The sequence below is a fragment of the Opisthocomus hoazin genome, chromosome 3 (genome assembly GCF_030867145.1).
Source record: "Opisthocomus hoazin isolate bOpiHoa1 chromosome 3, bOpiHoa1.hap1, whole genome shotgun sequence".
Lineage (NCBI taxonomy): Eukaryota > Metazoa > Chordata > Aves > Opisthocomiformes > Opisthocomidae > Opisthocomus > Opisthocomus hoazin.
Window position 1 is genome coordinate 6,262,035 of NC_134416.1, and position 19,355 is coordinate 6,281,389.

The window sequence follows — 19,355 nt, forward strand, 5'->3', positions numbered from 1 at the left end:
TTGTGAATAGTCAGGGACCATCTCATGTCATTCTGTGTCATTTATATAGCCCCTGCCACTGTGGGATCTTGGATCACAACGGAGGTTCTCAGGTATAAAAACTGTGCAAATCATGGTTATGACTGCTCAGAAATGTCACATGAAGTATTTTGTCAGTCTGACTTCTTCAGATGCCTTGTATGGAGAAGTTCAGAGATGAAATAAAACAAAAAAACACCTGGTTTTGGTGTTAAAATAATATAATAGGACACTTTTTCTACCCAGCAAGAGAAACAGTGAGGGGCAGAGGTTTGAAGAAGTTTTGGTAAGTGGCTTCTCATTTCTTCCCACTCAGTTTGACTATTTCTGTTTGGCTGGGAATAGAAAACTGAAGTGATGGGTTGCTCTGATTATGCCTAGTCAGGTGCATTAAATGGTGTCTCACTCTGCTGCCTCCTGCAATCTTGCTGCTCGGTGTGCTTATCAGGGCTGACGTGGAAAAGGTAGATGTCTGTAAACAATAAAGAAATAGAAAGGGAGGTGAAAGATCTCAGATTGGTCTCAGCAAAAGGATTTGTTGGGAACTGGAAATGTGTTGTGGAGATTAAACCAAGCCACTTTTAGAATAACTAATTGGGATATGCCTGTCAGCTTCAAGACTCAGTAGTGTACATGAACCCCATCCAGCTTTTCATGGGTCATTTGTTGGAGAGATGCTTACAGTATATAGAAAGTTTCTTTTTAGCAGCCATCTGTTTTATGCTAACATGGAGCTTTGCTCAAACGCTTCTCTCTAGTTAAACCATGAACTCGTGTACTTGAGTTATAGTGCTGTGAGTTCACAGTCACCAAGAAAGATTACTCTGTTTTCATCAATGTGAGACAAAATAAGATCCAATGGATTTTTAGTACTGAGATCCAAAGACAGTCAGGTTTGAGATGCAGTACTTTATTTCAAGTTTTGCGTCAGTGCTGTCTACATGATCTGTCTAAAATTGTACGAAATACTATTCAAAGTCTGTACAGTGGAGCATTGAATTTCTGTGGTTTTGTATCTAAATTTGGATTGTTGATGTACAAGAAAATTGAATTCAAGCTGGAAAGGTGCAAAATGCTACAAAAATGAAACTGTCTAATGCAAGAGACTAACAGTGGCTGGTTTATTCATCCTAGGAACAAAAACAGGCTGGTGAGATACAGCTGATCTTTATTAATCTATGGAAGTAGGGAAGACTACCTGGGAGGACTGCTGTTTAAGCTAAGGACTTTACTTTTATGAGAACAAAGAGATCATGAGAAAGTTTGGATTGAAAATGTGAAGACTTTTAGCTGTAAGAGCAGTGAGTTTAGGGACAGCCTTACAGCTTGATTAGTGGAGATGGAAGCCCTAACTGAGGTGGAGCTCTGTCTTTTTAGGAAAGAGATTTTCACTGCATGTGAACTCAAGTTCTGGGTTCAATATCTCAGGCTGAAGTTCCTAAACGGCCTGACTTACCTTGAACAGTTTGTGCTGGTTGGAGCAGTATCCCATGAAAAAAGCCACTGGTTTTGTCTCGGTGGGGAAATGTACTTACAGTCTCTATGCTCCTGGTGTGTGCTTGCTTCTATGAGATAAAAGTTGCTATCAGAATAAAAGGGTGAGGTGGCTTCATATGAAAGTGCCAACCCAGTGAGTTAGACCGGTCTAGCTTCAGTGGTGTAATTACACTGATACTGCAAATCCAGCAAATCTTCCCATAGACAACCCTGAACAATATTGCAAAACTTTGACCTTCAGATTTTAGCTCAGCTCTTCCATCTTCAAAGTGCAAGGATAAATGTACCTCAGAGTTTGTACTGGCTCCGTGGAAAACTGAACAGGACAGTAGAGTTGGAAAATATATTTCCCTTAATGTTCTTGGTTTCAACTTCCAAAAATGCTTTCTCAGTCAGAATTAAACCTTTTCCTTCACAGAAGTTTTGGTGGAATTATTTTAGTTTTTCAGAGACAATTGACAGAACATGCCTAAAATTTGTAAAGGAAAATGGAGAAATCTGGTTTTGCTTGTATTTTCAAGCATAAGCCTGTTTTGGGATTAACAGCAACAGAAATAAAAAATTGTATACTGGTAAAATAAGCTTAATCCAAAGCATTTGAACAAAATTTTTTCCTTTTTTTCTTTTTTTTTTTTTTTTTTTAATGGAAAACATGTATCCCTTTGATGAAATCTATCTATAAATCCAACTGAATCACTGCTCAGTCTGTATGTGGTGTAATGGGGCAAATTATGACGGACTCCACTTGCACTGGCTGTTAAGATCACTGAAACCAGGTTTTAACTAATAAAACTGCTGCAAAATTAGAATGTCCGCAGGGAAAATAGCCTTGGCCAAAACTGCAGCCAGCCAGAGTCAGAAGACTTGTTTGGGAGTGCTTTTCTTTGGAGAAGGGTACAATAAATGTTGTAACTGATGTAAAGAAGTCTTTGATTGCAAAGATCTAGAAGTGGGAAAACTTGTGTCCATCTAACTAATTCCTTTTAGTAGTCATGAAGGGGCAGAGAATGAGAAGCAATGGAGAGGGAAGAGGAATTCGTGGTTCCTTCATGCTCAACTATTCACCTGCTGAGACAGATACTACCCTACAGGTGTTTTTCTGTTTATTTAACTTTGTCTAGATCAGAGCTTGTACCACTTTATCTGTATTAGTAAAAGTTGTGTCTGATAATTGGTTTGCTGGCGTGTTTTTGTAGCAGGGACTGAGGCTGAGCACAGTGGGAATCGTTCAATCTTCCTATAGCTGCCCTTTTGGATGGTGAGGGCCCTGGTTTCTCGAACAGCAGAAAGGAGAATCTGATCAAAATACCATGTGCCTATTAGTATTTTCTAAAAGTTTGAAAAATACCCTTTTTTTCTTCCCCATGGGAACAATCTGCAGTAGATACAGCTTGAAACAAAAACAGATAGGTAAGCAAACTCATGGCAAGTTGTCTGTGCCCTTCTAAGTTTCTTAATTGTGTAGAGAAGAGAATTGTAGAGACAAAACGCAATTGCTTCAGTGAAAACACAGCTGAACTGCTTCCCTAAATATCACCCAGCATCTCTCGCTGGATGTGCTGCATTTCGCCAGACCAGCTCAGACAGCATTTGATGTCACACTGATTTGCAAACAGAGCTCTGTGGACTGCAGGGCATAATGACATCACAGATTCAGAGGACGTGATTAATACGTCATTAACGAATTGAGCCACTGCTGCATGACAGCCTTCAGTAATATTTGTTTAGCAGGGTGTCTGCTGAGATCCAGCTTCTCAAGCCCCAGCAGTGTCAGACTGAGAGCTGTCTCAGGCATTCAGCAGTCTGAGAGCAGAAACCTGTTAACCTTGTGAGGGCTCAGACTTGATGTGTTTTTAGTGTGGAAAGAACTAACCCTTCGAGCAAAGAGAAATCAGAAATTTCTCATGTCCCTTTTCTGTCATCACAGCATAGCAAATGAAGAAGAAACCCATACATTTTTGGCCTCTTGTTAAGATCATAGAATCATAGGTTGGAAAAGACCTCTAAGATCATCAAGTCCAACCATCAACCCAACAACACCATGCCTACTAAACCATATCCTGAAGTGCCATATCTACACGTTTTTTAAACATCTCCAGCGATGGTGACTCCACCACCTCCCTGGACAGCCTGTTCCAATGCCTGACCACTCTTTCAGTAAAGAAATTTTTTCTAATATCCAGTCTAAACCTCCCCTGAAGCAACTTGAGGCCATTGTCTCTCATCCTATCGCTAGTTAATTGGAAGAAGAGATCAACACCTGCCTCACCACAACCTCCTTTCAGGCAGCTGTAGAGAGTGATAAGATCCCCCCACAGTCTTCTCTTCCCCAGACTAAACAGCCCCAGCTCTCTCAGTCACTCCTCATCAGACTTGTTCTCTAGACCCCTCACCAGCCTCCTTGCCCTTCTCTGGACATGCTCCAGCACCTCAATGTCCTTCTTGTAGTGAGGGGCCCAACAATGAACACAGTACTCCAGGAGCGGCCTCACCAGTGCTGAGTACAGGGGCACAATCACCTCCCTACTCCTGCTGGCCACACTATTCCTGATCCAAGCCAGGATGCTGTTGGCCTTCTTGGCCACCTGGGCACACTGCTGGCTCATGTTCAGCCAGCTGTCAACCAACACTCCCAGGTCCTTTTCTGCCGGGCAGCTTTCCAGCCAATCCTCCCAAAGCCTGTAGCATTGCATGGGGTTGTTGTGGCCGAAGTGCAGGAGCTGGCATTTGGCCTTGTCGAACCTCATACAGTTGGCCTTGACCCATCAATCCAATCTGTCCAGATCCCTCTGCAGTGCCTTCCTACCCTCAAGCAGATTGACACTCCCTCCCAGTTTGGTGTCATCTGCAAACTCACTGAAGGAGCACTCAATCCCCTCATCCAGATGATTGAATAATATGTTAAATAAGACTGGCCCCAAAACTGAGCCCTGGGGAACACTGCTTGTGTGATGTGAGCCCCTACGCTTCTTCCTGAGGTACTTTTTCCTGATTCACCAGAGTGCTGTTTGGATCATCCTGCCAACTCTGCCAGTGGTGAGTCCTTCATCTTCCCTCTCATGGAGAGGTCTCAGATCATTGCCAATAAACTGGGAGCTACCAAAATCAGTTACAGAAAACTTTGAAAATTTCCCAGGAATGCCATTTTTAAAGGGGATTGAGGAAAAATAATGCTTGTTGCAATCACATACGTGCAGTAGAAAGAGCCTTTGATATGTAAAGAAATGATAGAATCAGGAAAAGTTTACTATACAATGAGGACATAATCTTATAGTGATGACCAGTCAGACCTCAATACCTGAAGAGGATATCCTGCAGACTGGGGAACTGATAACCCTGCAACCGTGGTCCTGCATCTAGAAGGACTATGCACAACTCTAACTATCTGAAAGTTTCTGAAAAGCAAGAGGGATCTCAAACAAGTGCCATAAAAGTGATCATATAAGGAGCTTCTTCTGAAAAGACATTTAAAATCTGATTCTAGGTATGTATTGTAAAACGCCTATTGTCTTCCTTACTGCAGGAGTCTGCCCCAGAGATCTCTTGTGATAGCTAATGTTGACTAAGGGGTGAAGCTGTGACTATCTCAAAAAAGTGTAAAGGAGCAAGTAATGATGGAGACAAATCGGGTGTGTTGGATTGAGGGCTATAAAAGAATACCGTGATAAAAGGCAGCACAGAAAAATACAGACTGTGTATGAAAAAACACTTCCCAATACCTGGTTCTGCTAGACAAGGGAATAATTTCCTAAGGGAGAGAGCAGAAACCCTGTTATTTCAATCATTTTGACAAAACTGGACAAAGCCCTGGAGAATATATTGTAGGGTACAATCATATACTGGCCCCCGGGAATGGGTAAGTCTTTTCCAAGTGGTTGCTACGATTCTCTTCAGATTGGGAACTTGTTCCGGGCATGATTTGTTTTGGGACTAGATGTGATGTGAGCCTCAGGTCCATCATCTGACTGTTTCAGAGAACAAAATAGAGAGGAGGAAGGGGAGGAAAGGCCTGCAGGGGCAGTCAGAAATAGAGAACATGGGAAAACGTTGACTCAGAAGTGCCACAGGGCTTTGTGCAGGCAGGTATCTCAGTGCCAAGGAGATATAAAACACACTCTGGTCCAGAAGCAAAGGTTTTATGCTGAGCTGAGGCATGAGAAAACTTGATCATTTGGTGGTTACCACAAAGCACCCAACATGTACGAACCCAAAGGTTTACGGTCAACCTGCTTGTCCTTGGACTTCGGAGGTTTTTTTCCTTGCTGTTACAAGAATCCAGCTTGCTGGCTGATCTGTCTTGCTGCATCCCTGTGATGCACACATGCTCTCCTGGTGGTATGCCTGGCTGCCAATTTGTCCTGCTGTTGATTTCTTCAGAAAAGTGGCCAAGCTCAGCATCAGTCCAGGGAACTGTCAACTACTGCCCAGCTGGAAATCCAGAACAGAGCTGCTCTTGGGTTTGGGAGGGGTTGGGAAATGGTATACCAGAAACATGGCCCAAATCACTGCTGTTTACACTGCTAGTCACCTCATAGAGCTGGAGAGGGACCTCTTCCCTCTTCCCAGCCTCTTTTCTGAAGCAGAGGAAGTCGCAGTGATGAGTAGAGATAACGTTGCCATGTCTGGAGAAAATTAACTGGCAAGTGGCAGTTACCTCGGATGCTCTGTCATCTTATTCAAAAGAATTGCCAGTGATTGTAGGCATCTCTTATCTTAGCAGTAGAAGTAGAGGCTGTCTAAGTTCAACAAGAGGAGGTCTGAGATAATCAGGTCTTCTGTACCATATAGATGAGCAGGAAGATTGTTGGTGGTTTCATGTGGCCATTTGAAAATTTCCACTTTCCCTTACTTTTTTAGTAAAACCCTTTATAGTGTAAATTTTACACTGAAAATATGGAAAATGTTCATCTGCAAAAAAAAAAAAAAAAAGAACAACAAACACAAACAAATGCAGAACTCTCAAATATTTTGCATTTTTTTAAAGCAATATTTTTCAAGTTTTGTCTTTTGCTAGAAACAAGTCATTTCTTGAGCAACAGCACTCGTCAAGCCCGGTGTCCTGTGAACTCCAAAACATCCCCCAGTTCTCTTGAACCCTGATCTGCATCTTCATCCTTGCAGGCAGATGGGTATTCCATCACAGGCTGTCTGATAAGTTGATAGAGACATCCTATTCCTGCAGTTCTCTCCCATGCCCCTGCATCTCACCCCACCTTGCAGGCTCCCCAGCTCCTGTAGCTTTCCTATATCTGTCCAGAGAAAGCTGATCACATTGCAGCTGAGTCTGTACTATGTGTGTGTTGATTTTTTGGCCCTTTTTATGTGTATTCACAGATTGCCCAGATGGCAGGCCCAGCAGAAGAGATTACTATCAGGTTCACATTACAGCTTCTTCTAAGTGGTGGAAATGGTTGAGCAGCTTCAAAGCTACTGGGGAGGAAAGACAGATGGGCAGAGAAATAGATATAGGTAGCTCATCCTTATCAAGAAATCAGAACAAACCCAAAAGTATTTAGAGAAAGAAGAGTTTCTTATGGCTTGGTTTAAACTTGTAAACCCATTCCTTCATGCAGTAACCCAGTGGGTATCTGAAAGAGCCAAATGTTGTAACCAAATCTGTGCTTCCGCATTAGGCAGAAGCAATATTTCTCGAAACGGGGAAGCTGTGTCCTATTGGGGTATAAGTTCAGATCTTTTCCAGCAGAGAAGCCTGCAGGTCTCTCCAGTTGTGGGGAGGGTGGAAGCTGCCTGGGTATGCACCTCTGATGGCCACGCAACTGAATGAGCAGCACTTCCAACTACTCTGCCCCAATGAACTGAACTGATTTGTCCCCTGACAGACCCAGTTAGGCACCTAAAAGCACAGAGGAAAGACCATCATGTACATGCTGGTGGTGGAGTCCAGGCAGGGAAGGAGGAGGAAAGCCGAATCTAAGTAGTCTGAGAACCTCTGAAACACAGTACTCCAGCATGTCCCTTGGAGGTGATCTTACTGAAAGCCTTACTGGAACTACGACACATTATGTGCCTCGATCCCCTAAGACTCCAAGAGAAGTCTCCTCAAGAGGGTCAACTTCTTATTGGGAATGCTTGACTATTGCATGTGATCCCCAGGTGAAACTAGCCAAACCTGAAGTCCTAAGTCCTACCCTGAATCAGAAATGAGGATGGCAGTGCATGACTGTGTTTCACACAATTAAATTATTGCCTTTGGACCACTGTCATTTAAGGTAGTGCGAGAAACATACTGTCTTCCCAAGCTGAACCCACAGGAGGACTACCCAGAAGGCTGTCACAGCTGATGGCCTCAGTTCTTGCTCCATCATGGCTCCATCATAGGAGTTCATGGCTGTGTCCTTAAGCAGTTGCCCAAGCACACCTGATGTAGTAGTTTTCCTGTGATTCTATCTTCCATTGGGATATGGTTTAGCAACATTCCGTAATGGTCAGAGGTGGGAATTTATGGCAACAGGTAGTTTGGGCAATGCAAAGCATTTACCATGCTGGTAATTACTGCGACTTGGTGTGGCTGGAATCATAGAATCATAGGTTGTAAAACACCTTTAAGATCATCAAGTCCAACCATCAACCCAACAACATCATGCCTACTAAACCATGTCCTGAAGTGCCACATCCACACGTTTTTTAAACACCTCCAGGGATGATGACTCCACCACCTCCCTGGGCAGCCTATTCCAATGCCTGACCACTCCTTCAGTAAAGAAATTTTTCCTAATATCCAATCTAAACCACCCCTGATGCAACTTAAGGCCATTGCCTCTCATCCTATCGCTAGTTACTTGGGAGAAGAGACCAACACCTGCCTCACTACAACCTCCTTTCAGGTAGTTGTAGAGAGTTATAAGGTCCCCCCTCAGCCTCCTCTTCTCCAGACTAAACAGCCCCAGTTCCCTCAGCAGCTCCTCATCAGACTTGTTCTCTAGACCTCTCACCAGCCTCCTTGCCCTTCTCTGGACACACTCCAGCACCTCAATGTCCTTCTTGTAGTGAGGGGCCCAACAATGAACACAGTACTCCAAGTGTGGCCTCACCAGTGCCAAGTACGGGGCACAATCACCTCCCTACTCCTGCTGGCCACAATATTCCTGATCCAAGCCAGGATGCCGTTGGTCTTCTTGGCCACCTGGGCACACTGCTGGCTCATGTTCAGCCAGCTGTCGACCAACACCCCCAGGTCCTTTTCCACTGGGCAGCTTTCCAGCCAATCCTCCCAAAGCCTGTAGCATTGCATGGGGTTTTTGTGACCGAAATGCAGGACCCAGCACTTGCCTTGTCGAACCTCGTACAGTTGGCCTTGGCCCATCGATCCAGTCTGTCCAGATCCCTCTGCATGGCCTTCCTACCCTCAAGCAGATCGACACTCCTGCCCAACTTGGTGTCTTCCGCAAACTTACTGAAGGAGCACTCAATCCCCTCATCCAGATGATTGAACAATATGTTAAACAAGACTGGCCCCAAAACCAAGCCCTGGGGAACACCACTTGTTATTGGCCACCAACTGGATTCAACTCCGTTCACCACAACTCTCTGTGCTTGGCCATCCAGACAGGTTTTTCCAGCAAAGAGTACACTTGTCTAAGCCATGAGCCGCCAGCTTCTGTAGGACAATGCTGTGGGAGACAGTATCAACAACATTACTAAAGTCCAGAGAGATAACATCCACATCCTTTTCCTCATCCACTAGGCGGGTCACCTGGTCATAGAAGGATATCAAGTTGGCCAAGCAGGACCTGCCTTTCATGAACGCATACAGGCTGGGCCTGACGCCCTGGTTGTCCTTCACATGCCTGGGGAGCGCGCTCAGGATGAACCACTCCATAATCTTCCCCGGTACCGAGGTCAGGCTGACAGGCCTATAGTCCCTGGGATGCTCCTTCTGGCCCTTCTTGTAGATGGGCATCACATTGGCAAGCCTCCAGTCATTTGGGACCTCCCCTGTTAGCCAGGACTGCTGACAGATGACGGAGAGTGGCTAGGCCAGCTCCTCCACCAGCTCCCTCAGTATTCTCAGGTGGATTCTGTTCGGCCCCGTAGAATTGTGAGTGTCCAGCTGGTGTAGCAGGTTGCTAACAGCTTCCTCCTGGATTATGGGGCATTTATTCTGCTCTCTGTCCCTGTCTTCCAGTTCAGTAGGCTGAATACCCTGGGAATAACTGGCACATCCTTTCTTCTCTCATACAATGTCCATGTCTTCACAACACAGGATGATATTAGCCCATGTTTCTCTGTGTTCCTGTAGGGAGCTGTGTGCTGCTTTTTGACCTGACATTAGAGACTGCCTTTTGAGCATGGAAGGGGTAGATGCTTTTGAGTATGGAAGGGGAAGCTGTGCACAATGAGAGAGATAATTCAGTTGATGTGCTGCAGTGAGATCAGTTAACAAGGGAATGAAAGAAAATGGGAGTCCTGGAGATGTTTGGGGAGAAAGGCAACAGGATTCAAGGAGAGCCCAGACATGTGGGAGAGAGAAGAGGGAGCAGTCAGTGGTGCTTAAGTGCCAAGAGGCTGGTGTAGTTACACGGCAGCTTTCATTCAGGTGCAGAAGCATCCATGATGTGTGCTCGGTTTCCTTACAGGAGAGTGCCTTTGTCCTGGTAAATGACTTAAATGACAGTAAGATGAAGTATCTCTCTGATACCTACTGAAACCTCTTTCGTCTGCACTGTGAAGGCCACATTGTTTCATCTCCCTGCTGAAAGCATGAGCAGCAAATCCAGTGGAGAGACAGTCTGTTCTTTGTGGCAGTTTTTCTGACGTAGATGAACCACTGAAGTTAAGTGTGTGACATCAGGAAGATGCTTTAATCTGAAGTATGCTTGCCCATGTGAGCAACAGGTGCCGTTATCCTCTTTTCATCATGTCATGGCCAGGGCTGCTGCCAGCATGAGTAAGACAGGTTTGAGTCATGGGGATGGTGTAGTTCATTTCTTTCCAGAGGCTGTTGTCAGAGATGACCAGGCCCAAATGTCCATCAAGGGGATGAATGATGTGTAGATAAGTGAGGGGAGAAACCTACTCTTGAGAGAAATAAAGCATCCCTCATGAATAACGTACTGTTGCTTAAGGATTCAAGACATCTAAAACCTGTTGTACATTGAATGTGAATGTGAATGTGAATGAGGCTTAGCCACTCTGCAGCTACACACTGGCCTGAACGAGACCTATAAATAACTCACCACTGCCCCACTTCATTTTTAATTTTTAACACTGACCATGTATTTGGTGTGGTACCAATGCACATGTAGAGAAAAACCTCTCCCAGTTTATGACAGAGCCCAGTGTAGAAAAACATCCTTTGCTTTGCATGATGAAGGCTCTATCTGTGCTACTAAGTAGAGCAGGACCTGCGTTTTTTAAGACACAGATGCCAGCAGAGATATAATGGAGAATGCCAGTAACAGGTAAACACACGTACTGCCCCAGAGTGGTGCTTAGCTGCAGTGATGCCTGGCCAGCGTTAACCTCCATGGATGGACCAGGAGTGGACGTTGCCTGGGACAGTGCTGTTTGGTCCAGGGTAAAGCCATGACAGGAACTGTGCTAATGATTTAAGAGTGTGGACAGTCATGTTTTGGTGGTGTAATCCATCCCTTGTCCCAGTTTAGTTTGCTAGAGTAGGTATCGCCTTGCTGTACTGGAGGTAGTTACTATGTAGACGCATCACACTGAAAGTATTCTGGATTTTTTCCCATGATGTTTTATTTTTGTTACATATTTACTTATTCTGGGCAATCTGCACTACTGCAATAGCATGAAATTTTTTACTGACACCTTTTTTGCCCAAGAAACTAGGTGTTATTCAAGAGAATTTGTCTTGGAAGACAAGACAGACGTTACTGGCCTGGCTATACACTGCAGCTGAGCGTGGTGCAAAGATCACTGATGTAGATCTAAGCAAGCTGGTCTGTCCACATGCGGCTGTACAGGGCCAGAGATACTTGCTTAGAGCTTGAATGCAGGCACAGCATTTTTATTGATAAAATGTCTATAAAATCATGAGTGACACAAAGCAGGGGAATAGGGAATGATTATTCCTGGTCTCTTCCACAGAGGAGGTGGGAACATCAGATGATAGTAATGGGAGAGAAGTAAAGAAGCGATGGTGATTTTTTTAAAGAACATACAGTGGATCTACGGACCTTCTTGCCACAGTACGTTGCAAGTGCTAAAGGTTTATACACATTCAAGGGACAATGTCCAAGCTCATAAAAGAGAAATCCATTGTGTGTTACTAAAACCAGTGAAACCATGTCTGGCTTTAGGAAATCCCTGAGCTCTAAATGATGAAGCTGGGTACATGAATATTTGGGGGACACGTCACATATAATTATACCATTCCTACACTCTTCCCCAACCATCTGTTTGTGGTCACTGTTGGATTCAGGGTAGCTGTACATTGTGTTCCCCTGCACACTATGGTTATGGCCTGGTACACCAGCACCATGTCCCTCTAAAAGCAAGAGAAAGCTATTTGGGTCGTCCTCCTAAATGGACCTCATATAGATTGTAATGAGGAGTTCCTCTCTGTGTCTCATCTGAAAGGCACCATGGAAAAATTGGATCTGAAGGAGGCTGAGCGGGTTTTCCCTGGACTTTGACAGCTACACTCTGGCAAACAAGAAAAGAATATTTCCTTTTTTTCTAGAACTACATATAGATGCATATGGTCTTTGAGAGTTTTCCACTGGAGAATGGACAAGGCCTAGAAAAATTAAAGGCAGGGAGGACCTCAACAGAGCACTCACTTTGTGTCAGCCCTCACAGCCTGACTCTTTGCTCTCCTTGCCTACACCTTCCTGCAGTTCTGCTTGATGTCTGTAGCCCAGCCCTTCCATAACTGGGAGGAGACGGCTTTGGCGGTCAATTGGTGTTCTGCAGTCCAGAATTGGAATAATACTCCGAGACATGACATTTCTTCATGCCAAACTATTCTTCTTGGTGCCAACCCAGATGAGCTCTGTCTTGAAAGCCTAAGCAGCTGGGAAGGATTATAAAAGAGAGAGAAAGTACTAATGACATCACTTCCATTCAAGGTGAAAGTTATTTAGACTGTCCTTGATCATTCAAATTATATCATTAAATATCAGACAAACGTGTCTGCTGTGGTAACATTGCTATATTGTGGGACCTCAACAAACATGTTTAGTGTACTAGAGTAGCATAGGTAGTATTTACCTAGGTGTGGTCCAATGTAAATCTTCATATATAGCTTTCTCACTGTTATCTCAGCCCCTTGGCTTGTTAGGGGATGCATTTGCTATACTTAATTTTAAGGTCTTCTGTTTGATCTTTCTTCTTCACCACAACAGAGTGAAAAATACCAATGTCACACTTAACCTTTCTATTTCTCTTTAAGCCTTGTGTTCTGTGTGGCTCACACAGAGCCGTCTCTTTATACTCTGGGAAAGGGCAGTGCCATTCACGTAGCAGAAGTTAGGCTGAATTTTGGTAGCTGAAATCTGCTACCAAGGCAGTTGCTTCTGCTTCTGCCTTTACTTGACATGAGTAAAATCCAACTACTTGGAGGCTGACCCTCTGCACTGCAGAGGGCTATTTCACCTTGTTAATGATCCCCTGTGCCCCTCTTCCTCTGGTAATTACTGACCTTCTCATTTTTCCCAGAGGCAGTCTCTGATGTTAAGACAGTGGTTTATTTTAAATTTGAGATTTACCAAATTTCACAGAACATGCATCGCTGGAGTTCACTTTTCATGTATTGCTCTGTGCATTGCTGGATAGATTCTGTAATGCTAAAGTAATAAGGAGTTAAGTCTTTCTTCCGTGTATTTTGAAACCCCTCGTTTCAGAGTGCTGAAGGCAATGTCTAAGGTGCCTATTCCTTAAAGCCATGATGTCCTGGAGAAATATATGACTCTGAAACCCTATACATAAATCTATTTGTAAAGTCTTATTCCAGCTTCATGAATAAAGTCCTTTCTTTACCCCAGCTTCATGGTGAAAACACGATAAAAGACATTTATCTGATATTGTGGAAAGTGAATACGACAGAATAGAAATTAGAATTTCTGAATATTCGTCTACCTTTCTGAATTGGAAAGAAATTATAGCCTGCTGGTGTCTGTGCTTTCCTGTAAAACAGGGATATGGATGTATTCCTATCTACGGGAGACCTGTGAGTCCCAAGTTAATTACAAAGTCTGCGACAAATCTGGGAAAATTCAATTGTGAGACAGTGAGTAAGCATGTAATATTAATGTTTTATAATCTCCCTAAACTGCCTCTGTGGATATCTTTAGTGAGAGGGGTATAGCAATATCAAAAGAAATCTTTTTTGACCCCTGCCATTATCTTTAGAACCCAAAGTGAAAGCTGTTTCTACCAACTGCCATCTCTGCAACCATCTGGAAAATCACATTTTCTGAAGCTTTTCTTCTCTTTATCAGCTGTAACTAAAGCTATAAAATGGGAAGATATCCCTGGTTTAATTAACGCCCCTGTAGTTCAAAAGCTGATCTTAGTAATGAGAGGCAATTATAGCCTTTACTGAGGGACAGTCAGGTGGAACAAACCTAGCATCAATCTACTGAAGACACTTCCCTTTCCAGGTATTTTGCAAACTGCTTTTTATGATGAACAGGCTACCTAGCCCAATACAACAGGTGAATCTCTTTGTTCTCTAACCTGAAAAAAACTTCCTATTTTGATTTATGTCCTTCTTTTGTAAACCGTTTTTTGCATCCCATCCATCTGCCAACAACTACCAACTGAGCTAAGGAAATACCTGTCGATTTTTGAGGGGCATTCTTGCTACTTTTCTCATTTTATTTTCCTGTCCACTGTTGCTTTTCATTTTGAAGGTTGCCTGGTGTTCGTATATTTCTTCTATCAAAACTGCAGACTGTGGTGCACCCACATCCTGAGGGCTATGCAGCATTCTGGTCTCTGCACCTCAAAAATAATGTAGTAGAACTAGAGAAGGTCCAGAGAAGGACATTGAAATGATCAAGGGAATGTGATTTCTGCTATATATTCCCCGATGGAATGCACCCACGAGTGCTGAGGGAGCAGGCAAATGTCATTGCTGAGCCACTCTCCATCATCTTTGAGAGGTCCTGGAGGACAGGAGAGGAGCCCGAGAACTGGAGAAAAGCCAATGTCACTCCAATCTTCAAAAAGGGCAAGAAGGAGGATCCAGGGAACTACAGGCCAGTCAGCCTTACCTCCACCCCAGGAAAGACGATGGAACAACTCATTCTAGAGGTCATCATCAAGCAAGTGGAGGAAAGGAAAGTTATCAGGGGCGATGGACACAAAATGAAGCATAGGAAGTTCCATCTGAACATGAGGAAGAACTTCTTCCCTCTGAGGGTGACGGAGCACTGGAACAGGCTGCCCAGGGAGGTTGTGGATTCTCCTTCTCTGGAGATATTCAAGACCCGCCTGGACAAGGTCCTGTGCAGCCTGTTGTAGGTGACCCTGCTTTGGCAGGGGGGTTGGACTAGCTGACCCACAGAGGTCCCTTCCAACCCCGAACATTCTGTGATTCTGTCATTCTGTGATATGAGCTAAAAGGCTGTGGCTCCAGTTCAGACAGCAGACAAATGAGAGCAGAGGTAAAGCTGAGTTTAGCTGAAGTATGCAGATGGTGGATAAAGTAGATGTAGAACTTTAATTCTAGAGCTAACGGGCTCTAGCTAAAATGAGGAGATCTTCTTGAGATTATGAAGTACTTTTAAACACAGCAGATAATGAACTTCTGGAATCTGTTACCACAGGAGGTTGTGGGACAATGGGCAGTGTCAACAGGTTCAAAAAAAAATTAGACAAATCCAGAGCAGCAGGTTCACAACCTGAGTCGAAAGGTGATGGCCAGGGCTGAGGCAGTACAAGGGGAATGGTCCTGCCTCAGTAGTATCTCAGGTGCTGTCTGGCCTCCAGCTTCTGATCTGTCAACAGTGTGGGTCTGCTGTATGCCCTGTGTTTCATCTGCCATGCCTCTGGATATCCTGTTGTCTCAGGTGTCTCAAATGATGCTAGATGCCTTTTTCTGGAAAGCTGATTTAGAACCTCAGTGTCTACAATGCAGGCACCTACACTGCAGCTAGTCACTGAAGGTGGAGCTCTACTCATGCATTCCGCTGTTTGCAGGTAGTTGTCTATCTGTGCAGCAGGTGTCTAAATTCTTCTGCAGTCAGCAGACATCTAGTCAGTCTAATGGGGACCTAATGAATACAGTCATAAGGTAGACTCGGGATGGTCAGTTAAATAACTGACTGCTGGCTGTTTTCATGAAGACTTTGTTGACTATAATGGGAGCTTGGACACCCAGCCCACATGTAGATACCAAAATTTAGGTATATTGAACTGAGTTCTGTCCCAAGATTAATATTAAAATGACTGTAGAGTAATAGGTGTCTCTTGAGAATAACTCGTTGACCTATTTTAGACATCTAGGCCTAGATGAGAGGAATTGCACTTGTGAAGTACATATTTCTATTCATTGATTTTCGGGGGAGTCTAGACTGCGGCACCCACATGGTCAATGCACACCATGTGAGCAGGTAAGTCCCAGCTGTCCCATTTTGGAGAGCTTGGTACTGTCACTTAGAATCTCAGCTGTAAGAAATGTAGATTTTTAAAGCAGTGTGACATGAAAAAGTGAAATTATAATTTCAAAACACCCTGCCCCACCTTACAGTTTGGTTTAAAATAAAGGCTTAGCCATGATTTTACCATCTGTAAACTATGCTGGGAAACATGCTACATCCTCTGTCCTGGGTTATTTTAACATCCTGATGAGATGGCCTTTGCCAGACTGGCTATAAAAACTGTAAAACTATAAAACAATCTGGTAAATTGTTTATTCTTCAATAATTAAAGATAGAGAAGCATTAAAACACTAAAATCCTATGGTATTCCAACAGTGAGTGGCTTTCATAGGGTGTCTAGGAGAAAGGTTTTTTCAGTATGGAAGAGTTTGGAAAGGAATTTCTTCGGTGGGTAGGTCTGCGGACGTTGTTAACTCCATGCTGCCAGCAGACACAGAATGTGGATGCCATCACTGCACTTTGGTTTTGGGACAGGGCAACACTAACTCCTCTCAAAGATACTGTGGAAAAGTCGACCTAAAAGTTCTCACTATTGCATGTGATAGAGGATGCACGTGAAATTTCTTTAGCGAATGAATGCGATATAATCTTGCTTAGCAGAGTGCAGTTATTTGAAGTAGGATGGATTGCCCGTTCTCTCGTCTTTCCCACTCTTGTGTGTACAATTTTATTGTTCTGTGTCTTATGTGCTGTAGTTACAGGATATAGGCAAGGAGACAGGAAGATTCTGTGACTGCAACGTTCCTGTAGCTTTGGATCTCGCTGCGGTATCAGTCTGTGCAATTCATGTGGCATGTGTGAAAGGGGGAGCTGTGGTCATCACCTGCCTTGCTGACTGTCCTCTCTTTTCATTCCCCCTCCCAGGTTACGGACATGCTGCCCCAGGGACGGATGCGGGGAAGGCCTTTTGCATGTTCTACGCGGTTCTGGGGATCCCACTGACACTCGTCATGTTCCAGAGTTTGGGCGAGCGCATGAACACCTTTGTCAAGTACCTCTTGAAACGCATCAAAAAGTGCTGTGGGATGAGGAGCACTGAGGTCTCCATGGAAAACATGGTCACTGTGGGTTTCTTCTCCTGCATGGGAACACTCTGCATTGGAGCAGCAGCCTTCTCCCAGTACGAGGAATGGAGCTTTTTCCATGCTTACTATTACTGCTTTATAACATTGACTACGATAGGGTTTGGAGACTATGTGGCCCTGCAGACCAAAGGGGCCCTTCAAAAGAAGCCTCTCTACGTGGCTTTTAGCTTTATGTACATTCTAGTGGGGTTGACAGTCATTGGGGCATTTCTAAATCTGGTTGTTCTCAGGTTCTTAACCATGAACAGCGAGGACGAGAGGCGGGATGCTGAGGAACGGGCATCCCTGGCAGGGAACCGCAACAGCATGATTATCCACATCCAAGAGGACTCCCAGCATGGTCGGCCGCGGTACAAGGCCGAAGTAACAGACCTTCAGTCAGTTTGTTCCTGCATGTGTTACAGGTCCCACGAGTACACCAGCCGGGTGGTGTCCCACCAAAATTCATTCAGCTCGAAGCTGAACCCCCAGTACTTTCACTCCATCTCTTACAAGATAGAGGAGATCTCGCCAAGCACATTAAAAAACAGCCTTTTCCCATCTCCTGTCAGCTCCATCTCACCTGGGTTGCACAGCTTTACAGATAACCACAGGCTGATGAAAAGGCGAAAGTCCATTTAAAGGGATCTGTCTTCTTTTGCTTTCCTTGTTTTCCCCAGTTCTTCTCCGTTGTTTTGGGTTTTTTGTTCCCTGAGTGAGACGGAGTGAGGCCAAAGGGAGTAGAGAAAGCCAGTCCTCCTCCGAGACTCAGCTCTTGAGCATGAAGCATGGATTATTACTGTTCCAGCAAAGTATGCCTTACATTACCCCCTCGGTGGATGTCAGAGGATTCAAGGTGACGTGAAGTGGGTACCAAATCCAAAGTTGCACACACAGCTGGGAGCCTTCATGTGCCACTGGCACTCCTGACCTAATAAACTATTTTCCTCATGAGCAGGTTGCAGTGTGCGTGTGTGCTTGCGTGCGTGTTGGGTGTGTGTGCGTGTGTGTGCGCGTGCAATTCCACAACCAGTACCATGTGACAAAAATTAAAGCATCAGGTATTATTTTTTTTTCCCTTGAAGCAATTGTGTTCCAGCCTGCTTTTAACTTTTAAATTGCTTCCAAAAGGAACGGGGTGGGTGGGAGGTGGGCCAATTTGTTTTGTTTTTTGCCAAGACAAGCATGCGCCATAAGCAGTCAATATACCAGGTGTATCATGATAAATTTTTTAATGCTAGATTTTAGATTGTATTAACATTAAAAAAGGCAGGAAAAGATGGATCATTTTAGCTTGCCAGTTCAAAATTTAAAAAAAATAAAGCATGCACTTTGTAAAACTGGTATGCATAATAAAAACACAAGAAAAACTAGCAATGAAATTAATAATCAAAAGCAAATAATCCTATTGATTTAACTACATTTACTTTTACAATTTTCAATGGTTCCAACAATTTGCAAATGGAATTTTTAAGAGAAATTGGGAGAATTGTTGGAACTAAAGTGTATTTTGTTATTTTTATTTAATTTATTATTATTATTATTATTATTATTATTATTATTATTATTATTATTATTATTATTATTATTATTTTGTGCAGCAATTACCTGCATGAATAGGAATTATATTTTTTGGAATGCTTGGATTAAGATGGGTATAAATAGGTGGATGTATATTTTTTCTTCTATAATAGTGACAGGGCATTCCTTGTTTTAAACAAAAAAATAAAGATAATTGTCTCTAAATGCTTTTGATTTGTAAATAATGGAAAGCCTTTGTTGGTCTCAGGAAGAATTCAAGGGACAGTATCTTGTGTTTGGCTCACTGGGAACTTGTGAGATTAGATGTGCTATTGCTTTTTTGCTAGGTGGAAAGTAAAATGCATTTAGCAGCAATAGGCAAAAGCAGTTTTACTCCAGTGCTTGGAGGGTAACATCAAGAGTGATTGTGTTGGCAGGTTGTAGTGGAAGATGTGGAGATCATGTCATAGAGTTGTTCCTTGGAGACTGTCTGTCTCTTGGTTGTTCATCTGGACCAAACAGACTTTACAGAACCAAATTAGAGGCCTAATCCAGCTCTCTTTTAAGACAGTAGGAATTAGCAATGATTACATGGGATTTAGTGTGTTTGGGAGATTTATCTTTGATTTGACAGGGGTAAGACTGGGAATTTTACCTGCAGCTT

General features: G+C 43.6%; 1 protein-coding gene across 1 annotated transcript in view; it reads left to right on the forward strand.

Moving 5' to 3' along the window:
• The window catches only part of KCNK9 (potassium two pore domain channel subfamily K member 9), a 90,181-nt gene extending 72,074 nt beyond the window's left edge, over nucleotides 1-18,107 (forward strand). Inside the window, exon 2 of the mRNA XM_009936383.2 lies at nucleotides 16,971-18,107. Within this exon, the coding sequence (XP_009934685.2) occupies nucleotides 16,971-17,812 (842 nt within the window). The 3' untranslated portion in view covers nucleotides 17,813-18,107. The remainder of the gene's footprint in view (nucleotides 1-16,970) is intronic.
• Nucleotides 18,108-19,355: the final 1,248 nt, after the last annotated feature.